This window comes from Cyphomyrmex costatus, unplaced genomic scaffold, assembly GCF_001594065.2.
Source record: "Cyphomyrmex costatus isolate MS0001 unplaced genomic scaffold, Ccosl1.0 scaffold214, whole genome shotgun sequence".
Taxonomy (NCBI): Eukaryota; Metazoa; Arthropoda; class Insecta; order Hymenoptera; family Formicidae; genus Cyphomyrmex; species Cyphomyrmex costatus.
The window spans coordinates 1,005,121-1,024,382 of NW_017276192.1; the positions used below are offsets into that span (position 1 = coordinate 1,005,121).

Consider the following 19,262-nt stretch of genomic DNA (forward strand, 5'->3'; position numbering starts at 1 on the left):
TTCTACCTACAATATAGATTAATGTTAATCTCGGTCTCTCATCTTTTCCTAAAATTCGAAGCATTAGAAAAAATGAAGAGTGAATTAAATCGAAGATAAAAATTAATCTACGTTATATAGTAGGAATGATTATTCTCCTCTGTTTCTACCAATGTAAATTAATTTTAATCTCTATCTAACTTATTACCTTTCCTAAACACTAGAAAAAGGTGGAGTAAATTAAACTTATAGTGTTAAAGTTTACACTCTACATTGATAGAAATACACGTTATTCTCTTTATATCTATTTTTGTGGAATAACTTCAATCTCGGGGTAACTTACTTTTTTTATATTTTTAAAATCTTTTTAAGCGTCAAGATAAAGAGAGTAAATTAGACTAAAATTCAAGTTACTCTACATTGGTACAGAAGTGAACATTAGCACGCCAGATGCGAAGCGCTCGAAGAAGAGAACAACACTAGAGAGACGAGACGAGAGCGTTTTGTGAAATTTCCAAAAGGCATCTACTCGCCGAACGCGTGTTACCTTGGTGGTGTGGTATCGTATCGCACGCGGCGACCAAACGCGCACGTTCCCCTTTCCCCGCTGCGTGTCGGTCGGATGTCTCCATCCCCGCGGAAACTTTCCGCCGCGTCCCCCTCCCCCTCCCCGTCAACGGCGTCAACGCGCTAGCTACAGCTAGCTCGTCAAACTCCGCTGTATGTATATTCATGCCCCGCGCATCTCTGCTCACGCAGCCACGGAGATGCCACGTTGCCGCACTTCCTTTCTCTTCAATCTCTCTCCCTCTCTCGCTGTCACTCCGCGCCGCGAGCAGGTAGCAACCCGATATTTCTTGTCCAGCTTCTTGTCGGACGATATTGGACGATATTATCGTCGCGAGAGATGACTTATGCGCTTAATGAAAAATTGTCCAGAATGCTCCCGCGATTTTCAACGTCGGAGAATCACGTGTCTCGCGTTTATGTCTAATCTCGAGCTCAGCCGATTTCCAGAGATATTCCAGCGTATCTAGAACAGCCTATACTAGAGTTTTCGGAGTTTTTCTCCCCGCATGATCTCTATAATGGTTTCCAACCGGTGCGGAGGGAGATTGAAATCCTTGTCGAAACAATGCGGCGGCGTTGCAAAAGTTGCGGCCGTAGTTTCGCTGAGGCGTGCGCGCGGTGCGGTGTTATCTTGTAAGTACAACGCCAAGTGAGTCGAAGTGACGCCAAGCCGAGCGAGCAAAACACGGAGAGGCGCACACGTGCTTGAACTCGTTCGATCGCGACGTACCCGGCGATCGCGGAGGCTACGGCAACGTCGCATCGCGCCGTTCAAAATAGCTCTCACCAGCTGGCGACTTTCGCTCGACCCACGCGAGATTAAAGTCCGCGGAAACGCGCGCGCGCGCGACGCTCCTGGGGAAAAGTAGCGCCACGTCGCTGATCCGGACATTCCGATCTCGATGGCTGGACCGTGGAGAATGAATGATCGCCACCCGGAAATGTCGCCATGTGTAGACACCCGTCTCGTGAAATCGAACGGTGGGCGAGAGACGGGTGTCATCGATTGCGTCATTCTCTCAGAAAAGATGGTCGTCGCAGACGACTGTTGTAGGTCGCACTACGTGAATCAAACTGAATCAAGCTACGTATCACGACGCGGCGATTAATGTTCGATCGCGACAAAAAGATTGAGGAAACAGATGTGAATAATTCTCGTTGAAAAGAAAATCTTTTGCAGGAGAATATTCTAATAGGAGAACTTTGAGATTGTTCTTAATGGAGTAAATCGATAATCGTCTTCCAGTTCGGCTTCCTGTTGCAAGCGTATCGAACGGCACTGCTAGCGCCATCTCTGCTTTATTGGCTGAGATAGGAGGAAAAGGCTACACTAATGCGTTACTTATTATATTTTCCATAAGCATGTGATATACTATACAAATAATCTAAAGTAACCTCGTGTCTCTTTTACGCTCGTGTTTAACGTTATTGAAGTTGAAATTCGCGTAAAATGAATATTACAAATGCGATCGCATCATTCGTTTATATTTATTGGCTTGTCCCTCTACAAATAAACAAACGTACATTTCCGGTTATTCAGTTCTTATTGGTCGAGTGTGGATTCGAAGTGTTCGCGTAAAGGGCGCGCGAATCTAGACATCGGGTCGATTCTCAAAGGAAAATAGAGATCGTTGTATAATTTCTCTAATTGTAAGGTCAAATTCTTATGGACAAACGAAAATGTCTCCTAATTGTGCCAAAAATGAGACGCAAATCGTACTTTCCTATCGATTATAATTTATCATATCTATCTCGATATCTGCGGTTCCGCCGTTTTTTTCACAATAGAGTGATGATAAAAATACAGCCGCGTAAAAAGCGCTTGTATAGTCGGACATGCGCGAATATCATTCGCGAATTATTTGTCGCTCATTTACTACAATAACAACATAATTGAAAATTTGTAATTTTATATACATTCTGCAGGAGAAAAAATGTAATTTAAAACTACATACTCTTTTATTTCTCTGTACAATTAGATTATTACATCAAAATTGCATCATTAAAATTGAAAAATTTTAATATTTCGCGGAATATTTAAATTTATCTTTTGGAAAATTGTTTTTCTAAACTGTGTTCTGTGTTGTATAAAGAACGATACAATTTGTTCACACAGAGTCCTGGAGAAAAAAATACAAATTAATAACGAATTCGGTTAAAAGTAGAATAGTGCATATTTAAAACATCTTGTACAATAATTTTTATCTGACAAATAAAAATGACATGCAAATATTTGTATAATACATATATTTCATTTGACAACAAATGTATATATATAGTTACACCAATATTATAATTTTCCTCAATAATGTGGACATAATATATATGTATAACACATATTGTACATAACAGTTGCATTATTAAGTGGGAAATTATAATATTGATGCTCACAAAACGTTACACTGTCAGTTTATGTTCTGCGGAGTCATAATACAATAATATGACACCCAAGGACATCATCGTGTCTTCATTTGTCATCCTATAATTGACAAAATTAGGTCACAATGACATCCTTCTGTATCCTATAACCTGCGGATCCATCGTCGCTTATTGACGTTTCCCATAACGTTGTATGTATAAGGAGGACGTACCTATCTAACGTATGTTCGTTACATTCGCGAGCAGCCGTCGCGATTTTGTTAGCGTCTTTTTATCGATTGTCCCGCGTTGAGGCGAGTAATATGCGTACATACACACACGTGTTCATCCGTTGTGCCCGGGGCATTCCCCAGGCATTCCCAACTAGCTTATTGTTAGACTAAACCGTGCAGGTTTGTGCTTGTTGAGTCGCGTTGAAGCCTCGTCGTTGAATCGTCACCTGGTCGTCTCAACGCAACAGTCCGTGAGTCATGGAGCTGCAGGTGACTTATACTTACCGATAGGATTCAGACTCACAAGTCTTTTGAAATTCCGTCCGATGGTTGCTTTCAGTTGGCGATTGTTTTTCTATAGAATAGAATGACCGTGTCTTTCTACGTGCAGCAAACAATGAATTAAAGCTAATAATTTTTTAAAAATGGAGAAGTGAAGCGTCCAAAAAGAGGATTATCTGAGAAATCCTACGTCTTTTTTAGGTTTTCTTTTTATTACGCGCGAGATTATTGCAAAGTTATTTTCTTATATCAATTTAATGTTGTTATTTCACGTTCGATGTTTATCATACTTTTCACAATTTTTTTATGTATATTCTGTCGTAAGAGCTCTTGTTTCTTCAATATTTCCTAAATACATGTCTTCTATTGAAAAATTTTGAATTTTTAGAAATAGATTTTTCGAGAAGTTTTTTTTTGGTGGTAAAAAATAACAATTTTACATTTTTTAATTAAAACTATAAACAATTGAAAAATAATAATAAAAAGTATTATACGTATTAAATTAATTTAATTGTATTAATAAGTTTAATGATAAAAATTAAATTATAATTAAATTATTATATAATTTAGATACAAAAGTTTAGTGTGTGTGTGTGTGTGTGTGTTAATAGAATTATGAAGAATTTAGACAGAAATTCTATGTGAGAAGCAGAGTGGCGCAGTGGAAGCGTGCTGGGCCCATAACCCAGAGGTCCGTGGATCGAAACCACGTTCTGCTAGTGTGAATTAATTGTCCTTACTTCTATAAGGAAAATTTTATTATTTCTATTTTTAATTTACATTATTTTATTTACGTACTAAGTTTTTCAGTACACGTACTACATATTTTATGTAAATATATATATATTTTTCCATTATTTTTAGTGAATTTTATTATTTATATACAAGATAAATTATATTAGATGTCCCTAATAAAAAATTCATGTGAACCACGAAATGTATTAAGATTGAATCGAAGATATTGTTGACTTTTTCCCATGTACGTGATTGGTCGATGCTGGTGATTTATAAAATTAATGAAAGAGACATAAATGGTGCGCGCTGTATGCTAGTTATATAAAAAAATGACATGAAAAATTAATTTATGCCCCTTCGAATAATACAACTTTTGAAACACTTTTATACAACGTCAAATTTAGGAGATATGCAATAGTATTCTGTTATATTTATTAAAAATATTCAAGTATCTTTATCTATCCTATTTAACAATTCGTAATCATAAACGACAATCTTATTACAAAATAAAAAAATAAAAAATAATATTTCCGCCCAACGTGGGGCTCGAACCCACGACCCTGAGATTAAGAGTCTCATGCTCTACCGACTGAGCTAGCCGGGCTACTTGATATCACCTTCTTTTAATAGGTACATGAAGCATAGGTACACAGTAATAATCAATATTTTATCATATTTCTGATATTGAAAATCTGATAGCATAAATAATTGTGAATGAAGAAGCCAGTCGAGATAAAAAAAGTGACGGAAATGAAATTGTTGCACAAAATAAATCTTTATTAAAGCTCATTACATCTTAGTGATAAATAGCTTGTTAAAATCCTGATATTATGTACAAACGTTTCTTTTATATTAAAATGAACACAAATAAGTACTTTTCTACCGTTGCACTATAGTACAGATTTTTATGGTATGGGAATATATTTACCGTTATTAGATAATATATAATAAATTATACGCATTTGCAACGCAATGGCCAATGTAACTTTTTTTGTTCACATTTGTTCGGGATAGTCGTTTATTGGTGGTCCCTACCGGCAGTATGAATGACCAATCAAACTTTGATTAACTTAATAATTAATTAATATGGATATTATTAACCTTTTATTGTTTAACACGTAAAGAAGAAAGGATAATAAAGAATAAAGGAAATTATTTATTGTTACAGAAACTGTATGAAGTAATTTTTCCAATTAGTTTAATCGATAATTATTTTTTATTATGAATAATGTCTATATATATTAGAATAATGTCTATATATTTAAATGTACAAAATTATTAATTTTTCATTGTTAAGAACTTTGCTTCAAGCAATTCTATCGATTAATTTCGTCACTTTTGAGTCGATATTTAATTTAGCTAGTAATATCCATGTTTCATAATATGAATTCTTTTCTTGTTCACAACTCTGATGATAATTTGTTTTAGAATTTTTTATATAATTTTTCAGAATTTCTATACAATTTTGTAACTTTTAGGAAAAACTTCTCACTTACATTAGATATTTATTCGAAACATTTTAAAATGCTGAGAAAGTCTTTATCTTTTCAAGAAATGTTTATATAAATGAATTTTTTTACACACATATCCTATGATTTTTTAATTCTATAATTTCCGAAGAAAACTTACAAATTCTGAAGAAATGTAAGATATTAAAAAAAATCTTTATAAGCAGAAAAATGAAAAATTCTTAAAAATATTATGAGATTTTATATGATTTTTTTTTCATTAAAAATGGAACAAAAAATTCAATTAGACTAAAACAAATTATACAGTTGAATATTGTGTTTCGAGCAGTCATTTTCTCTGCCAGTTGAATTAATCCAATTAAGTTAAGCAAAGTTTGGTCGAAGTTACTCTATGAGCCACTTTTGCAATTTCCGATATGACGGCCGCATGTCCATAATTATACTATGTGCGACTAACAGGTACTAACAATCTAAGCAATCTAACGAAATATCTAGAGATCGAGAAGCGTTATCCTATGTACACGTATGATATTATCTAGCAATATTACGAGGACTTCGAAGGATTTAAAGTTAAATGTATATGCATTCGAAAAAAATAAATATACGTATTTATTAGTTTATAAGCGCTTTCACGGTATGAACACATTGAATGACAACATTGACGATACCAAATCTATATATCCTCGCCTACTGCAAAGGCAACTTTCAGAACTTCATTGATTATCAAAATCATTACATTTCCGCGGAACACAAACTAACAGCAACATATTTTTTACATAAACATATAATAATTTCCTATTCAATAATGTAACTGTTGTGTACAACAAGTGTTGTATTACATTTATTGTGAGTGAAAAATTCTAATATTGATGTAACGTTACACTGTTAGTTTGTGTTTCGTGAACTATACCGATATATTATATTATTGCTTAACATTCGAATGTAATTTTTCTAATTCTTTCGATAATGACCGAACCTCTCAAAAACTGTTTCACTCATTGATAAGACAAGGTCTTTGAGTACCTTAACTCTGGCCTTACTTTTGTTCTTATTTGCCGAACGACTAATAATACATTCGTATCGCGAAGAACAATACAAATGCCAACGTCGAGCACTTTTCCAGCTCGATATTGCTCGCCATCGAGCAGCCCGGTGGACACTCCAGTTCGACGGTCCGATTCTGGTAAAGAAGATTCCTCATGATCTTCTTGCCCTCGCACGAATTTTCCACTTTGACGAACTTAATCTTCTGTGCCTCGAGGAACTGTTCCAGATCCATGCGACAACGCCACTTGAGCGGGTTGCCGGTAAATTCGACGATGTGCAAATTTGGCATATCCTGAAAATCACTGGTGTAGATACACTGCAGATCGTTACCTTCGAGATTCAGGTAGACCAGTCTGCGCAGATAGCGGAAGGCACCCGGTGCGATGTACCGAATTGAATTACCGCGCAGATCTAGCCGTTCGAGACGTTCTATGTTGAACCAGTTTGCCTCAATCGACGTCAGTGGATTACCCTGAATGGTGAGTCGTTCTAGGGAGTCCAGACCCCTGAAAGCGCCGGGCGAGATAGTTCTCAGACCGCAGTTCCTGATGATTAGCTCCTGCAAGTTTCGAAAATTGTAGAGAGCATTGACTGGGAGGATGGGCAAATGACCCTCGTGGAATTCGATGTAAACAGCATTGTGTGGTACGTTTTTCAGCAATATTAGATTGCCACCCACGCAACGATATCGTGGTTCCGTGGACTCGGGAATTTTAAAGCAGGAACCTTCTAAGGTCTCGTTGTAGAAGCCTATCGAGGGTGGTTCGGTTGTGGTAGTCCGCGATGGAGCGTAAGTAGTCGCTGACGTCGACGACGGAGGCAATACGGTGACATAACAGTCATCGTTCACGTCGAATAGGGAGTCGCGATTATACGGTATTTTGCGGGAGTCTAGAAAACTGACCAGCTTGGTGCCGCATAAGCAACTCCATGGGTTGCCCGATATTTTGAGAGAATACAGATGCGGCATCTTGCGCGCCATATGTTCCACGCCGAGGCAATTCATGTAATTTTCGGATATATCAAGAATGTGGAGCTGTGGCAGGATGTCGAAGACCTCGTTGGGAATCCGATAGATGTGATTGCGCGAAAGGTCCAGATGTCGCAGAGTCGTCAGGCCTTCCAATGCCTCGGCTGTCACCGAATTCAACTGATTACTGTGCAGTGACAAACGTTCCAGATTATACAGGTCGACGAAGGCGCGGTGCTCGATCGTCTCAATATTGGAGTCGCGTAATTCCAGCTGGGATAGCCAGCCGTCGAAACGGGCAAACGCTCGCGTTGGGATCGTCTTCAGATTTGAAAGGACGATACGAATGGCGTGAACCGAGTGAGGTAAGACATCTAGCTCGGTGAGCGAGGTGATGCCGCTACAGGTGAAAACCTGCCGTGACATTTGAGTCCTGTCTCGCACACAAGTACCTCTGTGAACCGCTGGTCTCTCTGTGGGAACTTGAACGATCGGTCTTATTACGGTGATGTTTCTCTGGCTCAGAGTGTCATCAAAAGTGGTCCAATGCACATGACCGGTAACCGAAGTCGTTACCTAAAAAGAGATTACAGTAGATGATACACACATGCGTAGGAATTTGGAGATCCTGTATAGGATTTGTGAAACGTCATACCTGCATATCTTACAATATTTTTAACAATTATTATTACCTTTAGAAATTATAGAATAAAAAGTCTCAGAAATGTTGAAATCTTTTAGAATCTAACTAACAAAGAAATTTGGAAAAAATTTGTTTAGACTCTTTCTTTTAGTACTTGAAAAAATAATAAATTAGAGAAAATTAATTATAGAAATTTTGAAGAAACTTTACATAAATAAAAATTACATAAATTACAATATCTCTTTTACTTGAGAAACCGAATAATCGACAAAGAGCTTTTGTTAGCGTCGTATGCTCCAACATGTTCCGCTGTATATCTATGGCTGATCCTACTCACTCTACGAGCGCATTGCGAAGTGAGTAGGAATACGTTGGAGCAAATCTAAAATATTGTATTTCATAAAGAGTGCGTTTGAGAGCGCGTAATAAACAGCACGTAAAAACAATGGAAACACTATTCGAGACTTGTTTATCATAAAAATATTCAACAAGAAAAGCTACTCGAATAATATATATTTTTTTCCGAACGTGTCGGAGGGTAGAATAATAAAGAGAATGTTTTCTTTGAAATATCCCGCCTGCGGTTCACTTACATGCGGATGTTGCCATCCGTCGGTCGGCTCAATAACTTGGTTCTCCTCGTAACAGCGACCAGCGGTGATCTCAAATCCAACGTTACGGTCTGTCAGGTATTTCTGCAGATTCCTGCGGCACTCGCAGTACCACGGGTTCCCGATGATGTCGAGTCGTTCGAGGTGCCTCAGATGCGCCAACTCGTCCAACGGTAGGCAACGTAGTCGATTGTAGCGCAGATCCAGGTGGCGCAGGTTGCCGGCGAGCGGACGCAGAGCACCGGATTCAATGCGCTCGATGCCGTTGCGCGCGAGCACCACGTGGCGGAGCGCAACGAGATCAGCGAACCAATGGCCGGCGACCGCGGGCAGCCGGTTGCCGACGAGCGTGAGCCGTTGCAGCTGATGCAGACCGGCGAACGCACCCGGCTCGATCGCGCCGATCGAGCAATCGCGCAAATCCAGACTGCGCAGGCTGTTGCCGAAACGAAAGAACGCGTACGCGGGCAAACGGTCGATCCACAGACCCGTGATCTCGATCCACGTTGTCCTGTCCGGCAGACGGTCCAGGGACGTCAGCGCGCTTGTCTGGAAGCGGTTGCCGGGACGTTCCTGCTGGCAACGAGCGAGCGAGATTAGATTATATCTCTCTGGAAGACGCGCGCGCGACTAATCGTCGCGACAGAGGTGAGTGGACTCGCTCGTGCTCGCAATCATCTAACTTTTCTCTAATACCCGTTTCTACCTGCGCAGTTTAATTTTTATCCTTCATTCAATTAACTCTCTTTCTACGAATTAAAGGAAGATCGACGAGTAAGAATCGCTACATTAACAAGCCTAAGAAAAAGATGGACAGCAAGTTGAACTGTGATTAAGATGCTCTACATTGAAATTCCAATTTACAATAGCAAGCCTCTTTTACTCCGATTGCTCCGATAATGTCGACTAATTTATTCTGAGCTTTAAACTTTAGACAGCGGAGGTCTATTTTTTTTAATTTTATAGCTCTTCTGAATAAGATTTTTGTTATAATTTATTAATCATTTTCTTACATAGTTCATTGTACCTCTTCTCTCAAAATATATATATGACATTGCAGTTTATCTGCAGTGACTTTTCCGTTCAGGAAAAGTTACTTGAGATTATTGAGACGAAATGCTTGAGTTGTTCACTTAAAGTTTATTACGGAAAAATAAAAAAAAAAAAAAAAAAACTTCTCGTGCAAAAAAGTTATGTGGATAAGTCCACAAATACAATAGCGTAGTAGTAAGCCTTAAATCTTAAGAAATTGTCCAATCACAGTCGAAAACAACAATTGACTGTAACCCCGGATCTACAATACGTGTTTTAAGCCTTAGGCTGTAAGAAATTAACCAATTACAGTCGAATTCGAGGAGAATAATCGACTATGATTCGTCCATTTCTTGTGGTTAACTCTATTGTAGATCCGGACTAAAGAACAGATCTCACAGCAAAAGACAATTCCTATACCTATCGTGTAGAGCGAGTTAAACTGTCTAAAGCCAGCGGCACGTTTTCTTGCTGAATTACTCGCGCTCTGCGATAAATTATATAGATAGAATTATACAACGCATAATTTCTAATAATTTATTAAAATGCAAGCAAGAAAATATACATACATTGTGTGCCGTTGACTTAAACAAGAGACAGAAAAACGTAAAAAGTGACATTTTTTTATCATTGAAGGTAATGGAAAAATTGTTTATTTTTCACGTTTTGTTTTCGGTTATCATCATCTATATAGTCAATCGAAACTGGAGTTTCGCTTTTCCTCGTGATTCGTCCACATGATTATCAACAAGGACCTGGTGACGGAACCAAATTAATCACACTAATTACATCAATGATATCGCGTAATCTTTGCTTCCTACGTATCGGCCGCGCGCATCGATTGTGTAACGCGCGCGATTTTTCGTCAATCCCACGGGCCAATCAGGGCAAGCTAGCCTCGACAGCCACGTGACCCGACTCGCGCGAACTTCACTTGAGCTGAGAGTCGTGTAATCGAGATGTCACGTCGTCGGTTGAGTGTCAGACTGGAGAGTTGTTTCTAGTACACCTGTGACTCGCGTATCGAGCATACGTCAACAAAGGGACGCTCTACGTCCGATCGCTCTTGAGGATTGCGTGTCGACTGGTAACCGCCCCCGAGCGGAAGGCGAACAATCGCGTCGCGCGGGTCACGTGATTCGCGCGTCCGTCCGCCATATGTCGCGCTGTGTCGCGCGCGGTTTTCAGCGGTTTTCGCCGGAGCGGACCTGTGCACGCGTCGTGACGTCCAGGTTCGATGACAACGGACGTTTTTCCGCTTGTGTGTCGTTTACATGCCACGCGCGATTTTTGGCGGTCGCGAGGCGACGCCGAGTCGGCCGAGTGTCGTCGCCGGAACCCGGAAGCAGCCGTCGAAGGGAGACTACGGCACCCGAGGGGACGCGCTCGGACAACATGCGAGGGTTGCTCGTGGCGCTATCGAGAACAAGACTCCGTGCTCCGATATGGTGAGTTTGTTTGTTTATTCAATTATTTTCCCGGTGAACGGATGTTGAACAAACACAACAACGGAAATTTCGACGAGTTCGAATACTGTGGAAGAGGTATGTCCAACTTTAGTTCCGGAGCCAAAATGCAAGGCGCTGAACAAAAATTCGATAAGATTTTCGAGACTGTCAAGAAAGAGTGAGCCCCTGTGAGCCCCATTTTACCCTTGGAAGCTGAAATTGGACATGCCTTCTGTAGAAGATCAGTTCTACAAAATGACGTAACTTTTATACGTATAAAAAAATGTGTGTGTGTGTATAAATTTAATTTAATATCAATTATTCAAATTTACAAAATGTAACATAGAGAAAATAATTGAGTGGGTTCACAATAGGTGTCCATCGTCAACTCCGGAAAGTTAAGATGAGTGTAAGATTTTCTGTAGATTGTGCTACACTAGGCGAAAATGTTTATTTTTATCTTTATATAATAATATTCCTCGAAATTGCCAAGATTGCGATTACAACGATTGGTGATTTGGGATTTTTTAAATGATGGATGAAATCGATCAAATAACCGACTAAAGAAAACGGGAATTGAAATTGTACAATTAATTTATTATGATTATACGAAGAATATAAATTTTTTATAACGTCTGATTTTCCGCGCTACAAATAAATCTAATTATTTCAAATGAAATATATTGTACCATCCGCATTTTACCCCCGTTTATGGTATGATGTTCGTGTTAAATTATATCTAGATATTTACTACCTTCTTTCATATGTGATAATATGAAAGAGAATAAATACATCGAGAGCAACGACATTATACGGTCGTTAGACGCGCAATTAAATTCTTAATTAGTCATCATGCGCGAAGAACTAACGTTAGCTTTCCACTTTCATCCCGTTCGATAAGGCAAGATTTTTTAGACGATATAGAAATCGTATAGTAGTGAGACGCCTGCAAGGTACATTGTGCGATATTATCAGATATACGTAATTTACGTTATATGATCGAGACGGTTCTGCTTTAGCCTAAGATCGCGCTTAGGCTCCCTGAAACGCGAAAAAAAAGAAAAAAAAAACAATAGGTATAGTTCGACTCGAGCCTTATTGCCTTACTGTCGATCGGTAGATATATATTGATATACTCGATGTGTGGCTGCAGCTTATTTCATAAGATTGCGAAACGAACACGGACAATACGTTTAAGAGAAGCTAATAATTACTCCCTTACAAACATCTCTCAAATTCATTTCGAATTTGTCTGATGACCACAATGTAAATTAATTTTAATTTCAGTTTAACTTACTTTTTATCTTTTTTTTACCAATATAAAATTACAGTCTTGACCATAAGTATAAAGCATCCTCAATTCATTACATTTTCTTGGAAAATAATTGTTTTTAATTAGGAAAAGATAAATAATTAAACCGAGATTTTAAAGATAATCTACTTTTTGTAAGAAATAAATATAAGTCACATTATTAATAAAAAACGCAACAAATGTGATAAAAATGGAGATGCTTTCCTACCTAGGCCCAAAAGGCTGTATACATTAGTAAGAATGAACAAAAATAAATAGGATAAAAATTTAAGCTGTGTTACATCTCTCTCTCTCTCATTGTTAAATTATAAACGACTGATTTACCTCGAAATTTTCTATCTGCTCGATGGTTATTGTCGGAGGTGGAAGCGGGATTTCGATCTGTGTCATGCACTGCGGATTTCGATGCACGATGCAGATCTTGGACCGAAATTTACATTCAATCTCTTGGATGATCGATCTCTCGCGAAAGAATCTCTCCATTCTTAACCGGCACTCGCACAACCATGGGTTGCCGTCGATGCGCACGGTCCTGAGCGCGGTCAGATGTGACAGCTCCTCCACCGACAGACAATCGAGGTCATTGTCGCGCAAGTCCAGGGTCTCCAGTCGCGGTAACATGCGAAAAACGTCAGGCTCGACGTGCACCAGGCCGCATCTGAGAGAAGAAACAAGAGTCGTATACTTCATTATTGTGTGTTGTGCACTGCAAGAAGAATCTGATGAATTAGAATTCTGCAGTGAAAAATCAAGTTGAAATCTAAGTTTTCTGGTTAAATCTATTAGAATTGTAGTTTCGAGATAACCAGATGTACAAAGTCTGGTTGTTGTCATAAGTATGTTGCTGTTTCGTTTATTTTCAATTAGTTTTCGAACTTGGGAGATCACGAGAATTAGAGTTATAAGAGTTCTCTTTCGAGATCTCGAAGTTCGAAAACTGGAAAAATAGCGCAAAAATATTAAGGATTAGTTATTTCACCTTTTTCAATAAATTACGTGATAATTTATCTAATGGATAAAAGAGAACGAGAGAGAGAGGGAGGGAGCGGGAGAGGAAGAGGGGGCGAGAGAGAGAGGGGGGGGAAATTCGGTCACTCTCGCACTACATTGAATTAGATGCACATTAAACGCTATTTTTTTCTCTTTATATCAAATATTTAAATGCAATGGTATGATATAATTAATTTCAGTATTGAATTTATAATGTCAAATTACATTTAATTCTACTATATTTAGTTATTTTTAATTATTTTTAAAGATCGTTAGTATTGTCACTGCTTGCTGCTACTTGAAATATGTCGTTAATTTAACTGAAACAATGGAATTAAACAATTTAAGTCAAGTGAATGTATTAAAATTAATATAATTTTATTGTTATATATTCGCATTGTAAATTTAAAAATTTATATAAAAAATCAATTGTACTTTTATATGTCTTTTACCTCTTCTTATATTTTGTTGTTTAAGAGTCCTTTATTTACATTTATTTGTATTACATTTAGCTGATTATTTACTAAACAAGTTAATATAAATATTGTTTACTTTGGAATTAAAAAACTATTACAAATTAATTGATTTCTCAATGAAATAATACAATGTATATTCTGTCAAATAACGTGACAATATCATTATTTAGTCGTTTAAAATATTTCTGTAATGTATACGATAAGTGACTGAACTCACTATCACATTTTAACAGATAGAGAATTTTGCGCTCTCTGATTCATAATGACAGCGGCGAAAAAGATCCTAATAATTAAAAATTTCATATTGCAATTGGGAATATCCTTTTAATGGAATTAAAAGCTCTTAAAGCTCTTCGAATAGTAGATCTTTCGAGGCAAACTTCCACTAGGCACTTTAGCTTAGCTTTGAGATTTCTCTCAATCGCGAGTTTAATATTATCTGATATTTGGATTCCGAATGACATCACGATTGTAATGGATAACTGGGTCATCGACATTACCGAATGTATAAGCTGCCGGACGCTTTACATAAGCTACTGCACATGGCCTCGGTCTATCGATGCCCTCGAATTTTATGAATACAGCGATGCTGTAACAATATTGTCGATGACATTTTGTATGAATCACTAATATGGCGTTGACTGCCACGGGTCAAATAAAAAAAGATTCTTAATTGATAATAATACACTTTTAATGATTTTTTACAACTGGCGTATTTTCCGTTGAAACTGATGTTGAAAAAGCTACATACAAAATTGCATGTATTATATTACTGAATTTCGTTCTCTTGATATTTTTTTATTTAAACAGCGTTTTTTTAACGAAAAATTTACCGTAATTTGGTCACATTCGTAATCGTTAGATCGTGAGAAAAACGATACCTGTCTAGGATCAATCGTCTAAGATTCGGCAGGTGGCGGAACCACGCGGACCTCACCGCGTGGATCCTCGTACCGTGGAAAATCAGCCAGTCGAGTCGATTCAGGCCGCGAAACGCCGCGGGTTCGATCAAATTTACGTGGCAATTGTAAAAGGATAGGCGACGTAAATTCGGGAATCGGTGGAACGCGTCATCGGGAATCGTTTGGAAACGCGACACTGAGAATTCGATCCACTCAGTCTCGCTGGACAGTTCGTCGAGGTCGTTCAGATCACCGTGGATGCACGCGTAGGCGATCGACCGATCGTTGTCGGCAATCGGTGCTAAGCTGCATTTGCCGTGCACTCCGCCAATTAGGCCGACCAACGCCCAAAGAAGCAATATCGAATTGACCATCCTTCCTCGTGGTCGCCGTGCCAGTGGGTCACCTGGAAAAAGAAACGCCTTTTAAATCGACCATTATTTTCTGAATTACAGTATATTTAAATCTCTGTGTATATGTGCTATATACATAAAATAAGTACGTTAGAAAATGTTACAAATTGACGTTGTATTAAATGTCAGTCAAATTAGACACGGAAAGAACGATTGTGAAGTACGAAACAATTTAGTTATCTGAAAATAATTTTGTTAAAGGAGGGGAAGCTATCGAAATAATGATGTAGAACGCTCAAGCGTAATACTACAAAGTTTTTACATTTTTCAGTAACCGGCTCATTATTTCGATGGTCCACGATAGAATTATTTTCGGATCTACAATATTTGTGTATACCTAAATTTTTCGATATTTTAGCAAAACCGTTCCAATGTGTATAAATTAAATACAAATGTATGTGAATGTAATTCGCTATGTTTTAGACGCTTCTAAACTTTTTTTATGGATTATTTAATAATATTATATAAATTAGGCTGTATTAATTTGTTATTATATTATTTAATTAATATTCAGTATTTAGAGCGAGGTGTGAAGCAGGTTTGAAGCATAATAATGAACATCCCTTTACTTACGCCTTGGTGTTGGTATTATTGCGTAATTTTACCCGCTCACTTTATAGTTTACCTGCAGAATCGCTTCAGCCCTAGAAAGACATGCGAAACATTATTAATATCTCGACACGATCTCTAAAATACGTTATAGAATAATAAAGAATATCGTATGAAATATTGTTTGCGCGACCGAATAAATTATTGTACGATAGCTTTATTACGCGCACCAGTTATGTCAGTTCTGTGATGATCTCATGGTCAGAGAATAAACGCGGACTTAAAGTGTTGATGCATTAAGTGCATGGTTAATGCCAAATTTTCGTTTCGTCGGAATTTTGCTGCATTTGCCGCACGCTTGATGGCATCACAAAGTAATACGACTTTATGGTATCCTCCACCGAAGATATTTTCTCCAACGAGCTTCACGTAACGTCGTTTGCATGGAACAAACTGTCAAATAGATTTTTTGCATATCTAACGGGCTTAGTCTGCGTAGCAGATGCGATCTCGTACGCGTGACCATAACCATAATAAAGAAATCCAAGGTCGCATTAAGTTTGCTTTTCAACAGATGCGCGCTCAATGCGAGAAATCATCAAGCCCTCTACCGAATCTTTCTTCCATCTAATTTCAACATACAATATTATTTAGCAGCGTTGGTATGCAATTGAATACAGATTACGAAACAACTCGCAACGTCGTGCAATTGTGTTGGAAAAGAAGACTAATTCGGTTGAAATATGAGATTCTACGTTCAAGTGTTTTTTTTTCTTTTTTTTTTTTTGTAAAAGATTGTTTCCATTTCTATAAATGTAGATTAACTTTAATATATCTCTTAGTTTAATTTATTCTTCATCTTTTTCTAATTTTTAAAATTAGAAAAAGATATAAAAAGTAAATCGGATTAAAGTTCAAACACACAAGTTACGCGCTTTACGGGTTATCTCCGTATAGCTTGACACATGACGTTAATTACTAAAGTTTCGTAAGCATTTGCAGTTTACTTGGATCAAGAGGAGAAGCAATCTGATGCGCAATTAAAAGAATTAATTAATTACAAAGAAGAAGTAAATTTTGTTTTCGAAAATATTCACTAATCGGGATTCCGCGTATAATCTCGTTGCAATCACGTATCGAAGTAACTCACCGCGAACGGGTGAACACCGTGTGTAAACAATGTCGTAAACAATGCTTGACCTCACTCGACGGGCACTACAATGCGTCGCGCGGCACTGACACACGCATCTGTCAAAAAAGCGGAAGAGCCTCGCGATCTCTGTCGCGTCGCCGCCGCTGCCACCCACGGGCTACCTCTGTTTCTGCCAAGAAGAGACGTTGATTTTCCACGGCGCGGCAGAGAGATCCCCACCGCGATCGCCGCGCCGGTCAGTCGATCAGTTGCAGCAGCGCGCGCGCTCCTTTAATGGCACTTTTATTTTTCCGATCGAACGACTACCATCTCGAGCGGTGTCGTTCGCATTTTCTCTAACGACCTCGTGGAAGTTTCCAACGCTCATGGAGCGGTCTTCGATCGTAATAGAACGAAAATTAATTTCACGAGAAAAAGCGCGAAAAAAAATTTAAAGCTAACTTACGACCAGCCAGCTTGAATTAAGTTTTCACGCTCGAGATGGTAGGCAAAAAGAAAAAAAAACTTTCGCGTTGGCGTGAAAAATGATAGACGCTTTAGTAATGCTTTGGCAGTACAATTTGTTCTCTTGTTGCACAAACCGCGAGGAGCAGTTCTAATGACATGACGTTTCGAATAGAAATCAATATAGATCATACGAGGAGAAAAAAGAGAAATGCGTTCTGTCTGGCTTGAATATCGCGTCGAAACGACTGAGCTCGCAAATCGGCCGCTTCCTCATTATATAAGCTCGTAAGGCCAAGGTCGCCCTTGTTCCTTGCGCCGGTAATGGATGCACACCGATTCCTGCCTGCAACGACCTATCTTTAGCACGGCGCGCTCTAGTTTGGCATAAAACTAGACGCGTAATATAGGGTGACGCATAATACGCGACGAGAACGAGTGGGGGTGGTTGACAGTAAATTTTTGTTTGCGAGATCTGATGGGAAAGAGAGATGTCGCGTTCGCGTAAAGACCCTTGTATCCGTGAAATAAAGAAGATACATATTTTATCACTGAGAGAAAAATGTTTGATATTTAGGATAATTGTAAAATAATTATTATGATTGTGAACTGTATTTATACATATAGTTATTACTGTTATAATGTTACACTGCGCGATCTGGTTACGATTCAATTTGATTGAAGCAAAGAATTTGGTTATTGTGACATTTTACTGTGTTAGAAACAAATAAAAATGTTATAATATAACCGAACTTTTTGTTTCAACTAAATTAAACTGTGTGATAATTTGATTGCCCATCTCCGCAAATCAGAGATTAGTTGATTCAACTGAATATAATAATAATAATAATATTTATAATTCTACTAAATATATAGTTGGCATAAAAAATGACATAATAAATTATAATAAATTTTATTCAAGGAAAAGTTACAAAATTTTTTAAATAGTCATTCTTCCTCTAAGAAAAAAGATTTCTTTTCTAATAACAAAATAACATAAAGGTGATGGCAAACGTTGTGCAGTCTCCTTACCTTTGTTAATAGTGATATACTTGTGCAACATCCGCAAAGGACCATTGTTAATTAGTTGAAGAACTTGAGAGAGAGAGAGAGAGAGAGAGAGAAAATCACAGTTTTGTCGTCAATAAACGTATATCGTTCTAGAAAAAATAGAAATTTCTGTGGTGTTTAAAGGACGTCAGAGGATCGGATCTGCATGCGGACATTTAGCGTTAAATAGTTAACGATGCAAATCAATATTTAATCAACTGTCACGATGAAATCATGACAAATCTTTTTCACAATTCGTCAGCTCGAGGTTAATTCGTACGATCGTACTCTGTCCACACCTTCGGTCTCTTTTTTATCACCCCGTGCAAAAACGCCCGCGCCCTTTCGTGCCCCACCCTATACGCCGTGTACCTACTCTCTGCGTGGCCTATGGCACCGCGTGATCGGTCCACACCTGCGTCAATCCGCTACTACGCCCCGCGAAAATGGTAACGCTCTTCGGCCAGCTCCAAGGTCTCTCGCGACGCGTTGACGACGACGTACTCGAGGCGCTCCTCGTCTCCCTCTCCGGTTGCCTTCTCCTTTCCTCTTCTCCTTCCTTCTGCTTCTATCTCGATTCCTCTTGGACGATTGCA

General features: G+C 38.3%; 1 protein-coding gene and 2 non-coding genes across 7 annotated transcripts; 1 reads left to right on the forward strand and 2 right to left on the reverse strand.

Annotated features, from left to right (window-relative positions):
• Positions 1-4,069: 4,069 nt before the first annotated feature.
• On the forward strand, positions 4,070-4,141 carry TRNAM-CAU (transfer RNA methionine (anticodon CAU)). The gene has a single exon. It is a non-coding gene; the product is annotated as a tRNA-Met (tRNA).
• Positions 4,142-4,688: 547 nt separating this feature from the next.
• TRNAK-CUU (transfer RNA lysine (anticodon CUU)) lies at positions 4,689-4,761 on the reverse strand. The gene has a single exon. It is a non-coding gene; the product is annotated as a tRNA-Lys (tRNA).
• Positions 4,762-6,520: 1,759 nt separating this feature from the next.
• LOC108773600 (chondroadherin-like protein) lies at positions 6,521-18,679 on the reverse strand. Of its 5 annotated transcripts, none has more exons than XM_018539465.1 (6): positions 18,649-18,679; positions 16,044-16,114; positions 15,037-15,463; positions 13,014-13,347; positions 8,880-9,473; positions 6,521-8,219 (listed from the first exon to the last, which is right to left on the reverse strand). In XM_018539465.1, exons 3-6 carry the CDS (start codon positions 15,429-15,431, stop codon positions 6,690-6,692), a joined length of 2,853 nt encoding a protein of 950 aa, XP_018394967.1. In that variant the 5' UTR covers positions 15,432-15,463; positions 16,044-16,114; positions 18,649-18,679; the 3' UTR covers positions 6,521-6,689. The 5 variants fall into 5 exon arrangements, with proteins under 5 accessions (XP_018394967.1, XP_018394966.1, XP_018394969.1 ...); XM_018539464.1 differs by lacking the exon at positions 18,649-18,679 and adding an exon at positions 17,334-17,849; XM_018539467.1 differs by lacking the exon at positions 18,649-18,679 and adding an exon at positions 17,170-17,849 and having other exon boundaries at positions 8,880-9,470.
• Between the last annotated feature and the right edge of the window lie 583 nt (positions 18,680-19,262).

What these genes read in the sequence shown, in the direction of transcription:
- LOC108773600 (XM_018539465.1), bottom strand. Translation starts at nt 15,431, where the DNA reads ATGGTCAATTCGATATTGCTTCTTTGGGCGTTGGTCGGCCTAATTGGC. An exon ending in AGACGATTGATCCTAGACAG is followed by an intron (nt 13,348 to 15,036) that starts GTATCGTTTTTC and finishes TTCTTCTCTCAG; the next exon opens with ATGCGGCCTGGTGCACGTCG. An exon ending in AGCAGATAGAAAATTTCGAG is followed by an intron (nt 9,474 to 13,013) that starts GTAAATCAGTCG and finishes GCTCGTTGCCAG; the next exon opens with CAGGAACGTCCCGGCAACCG.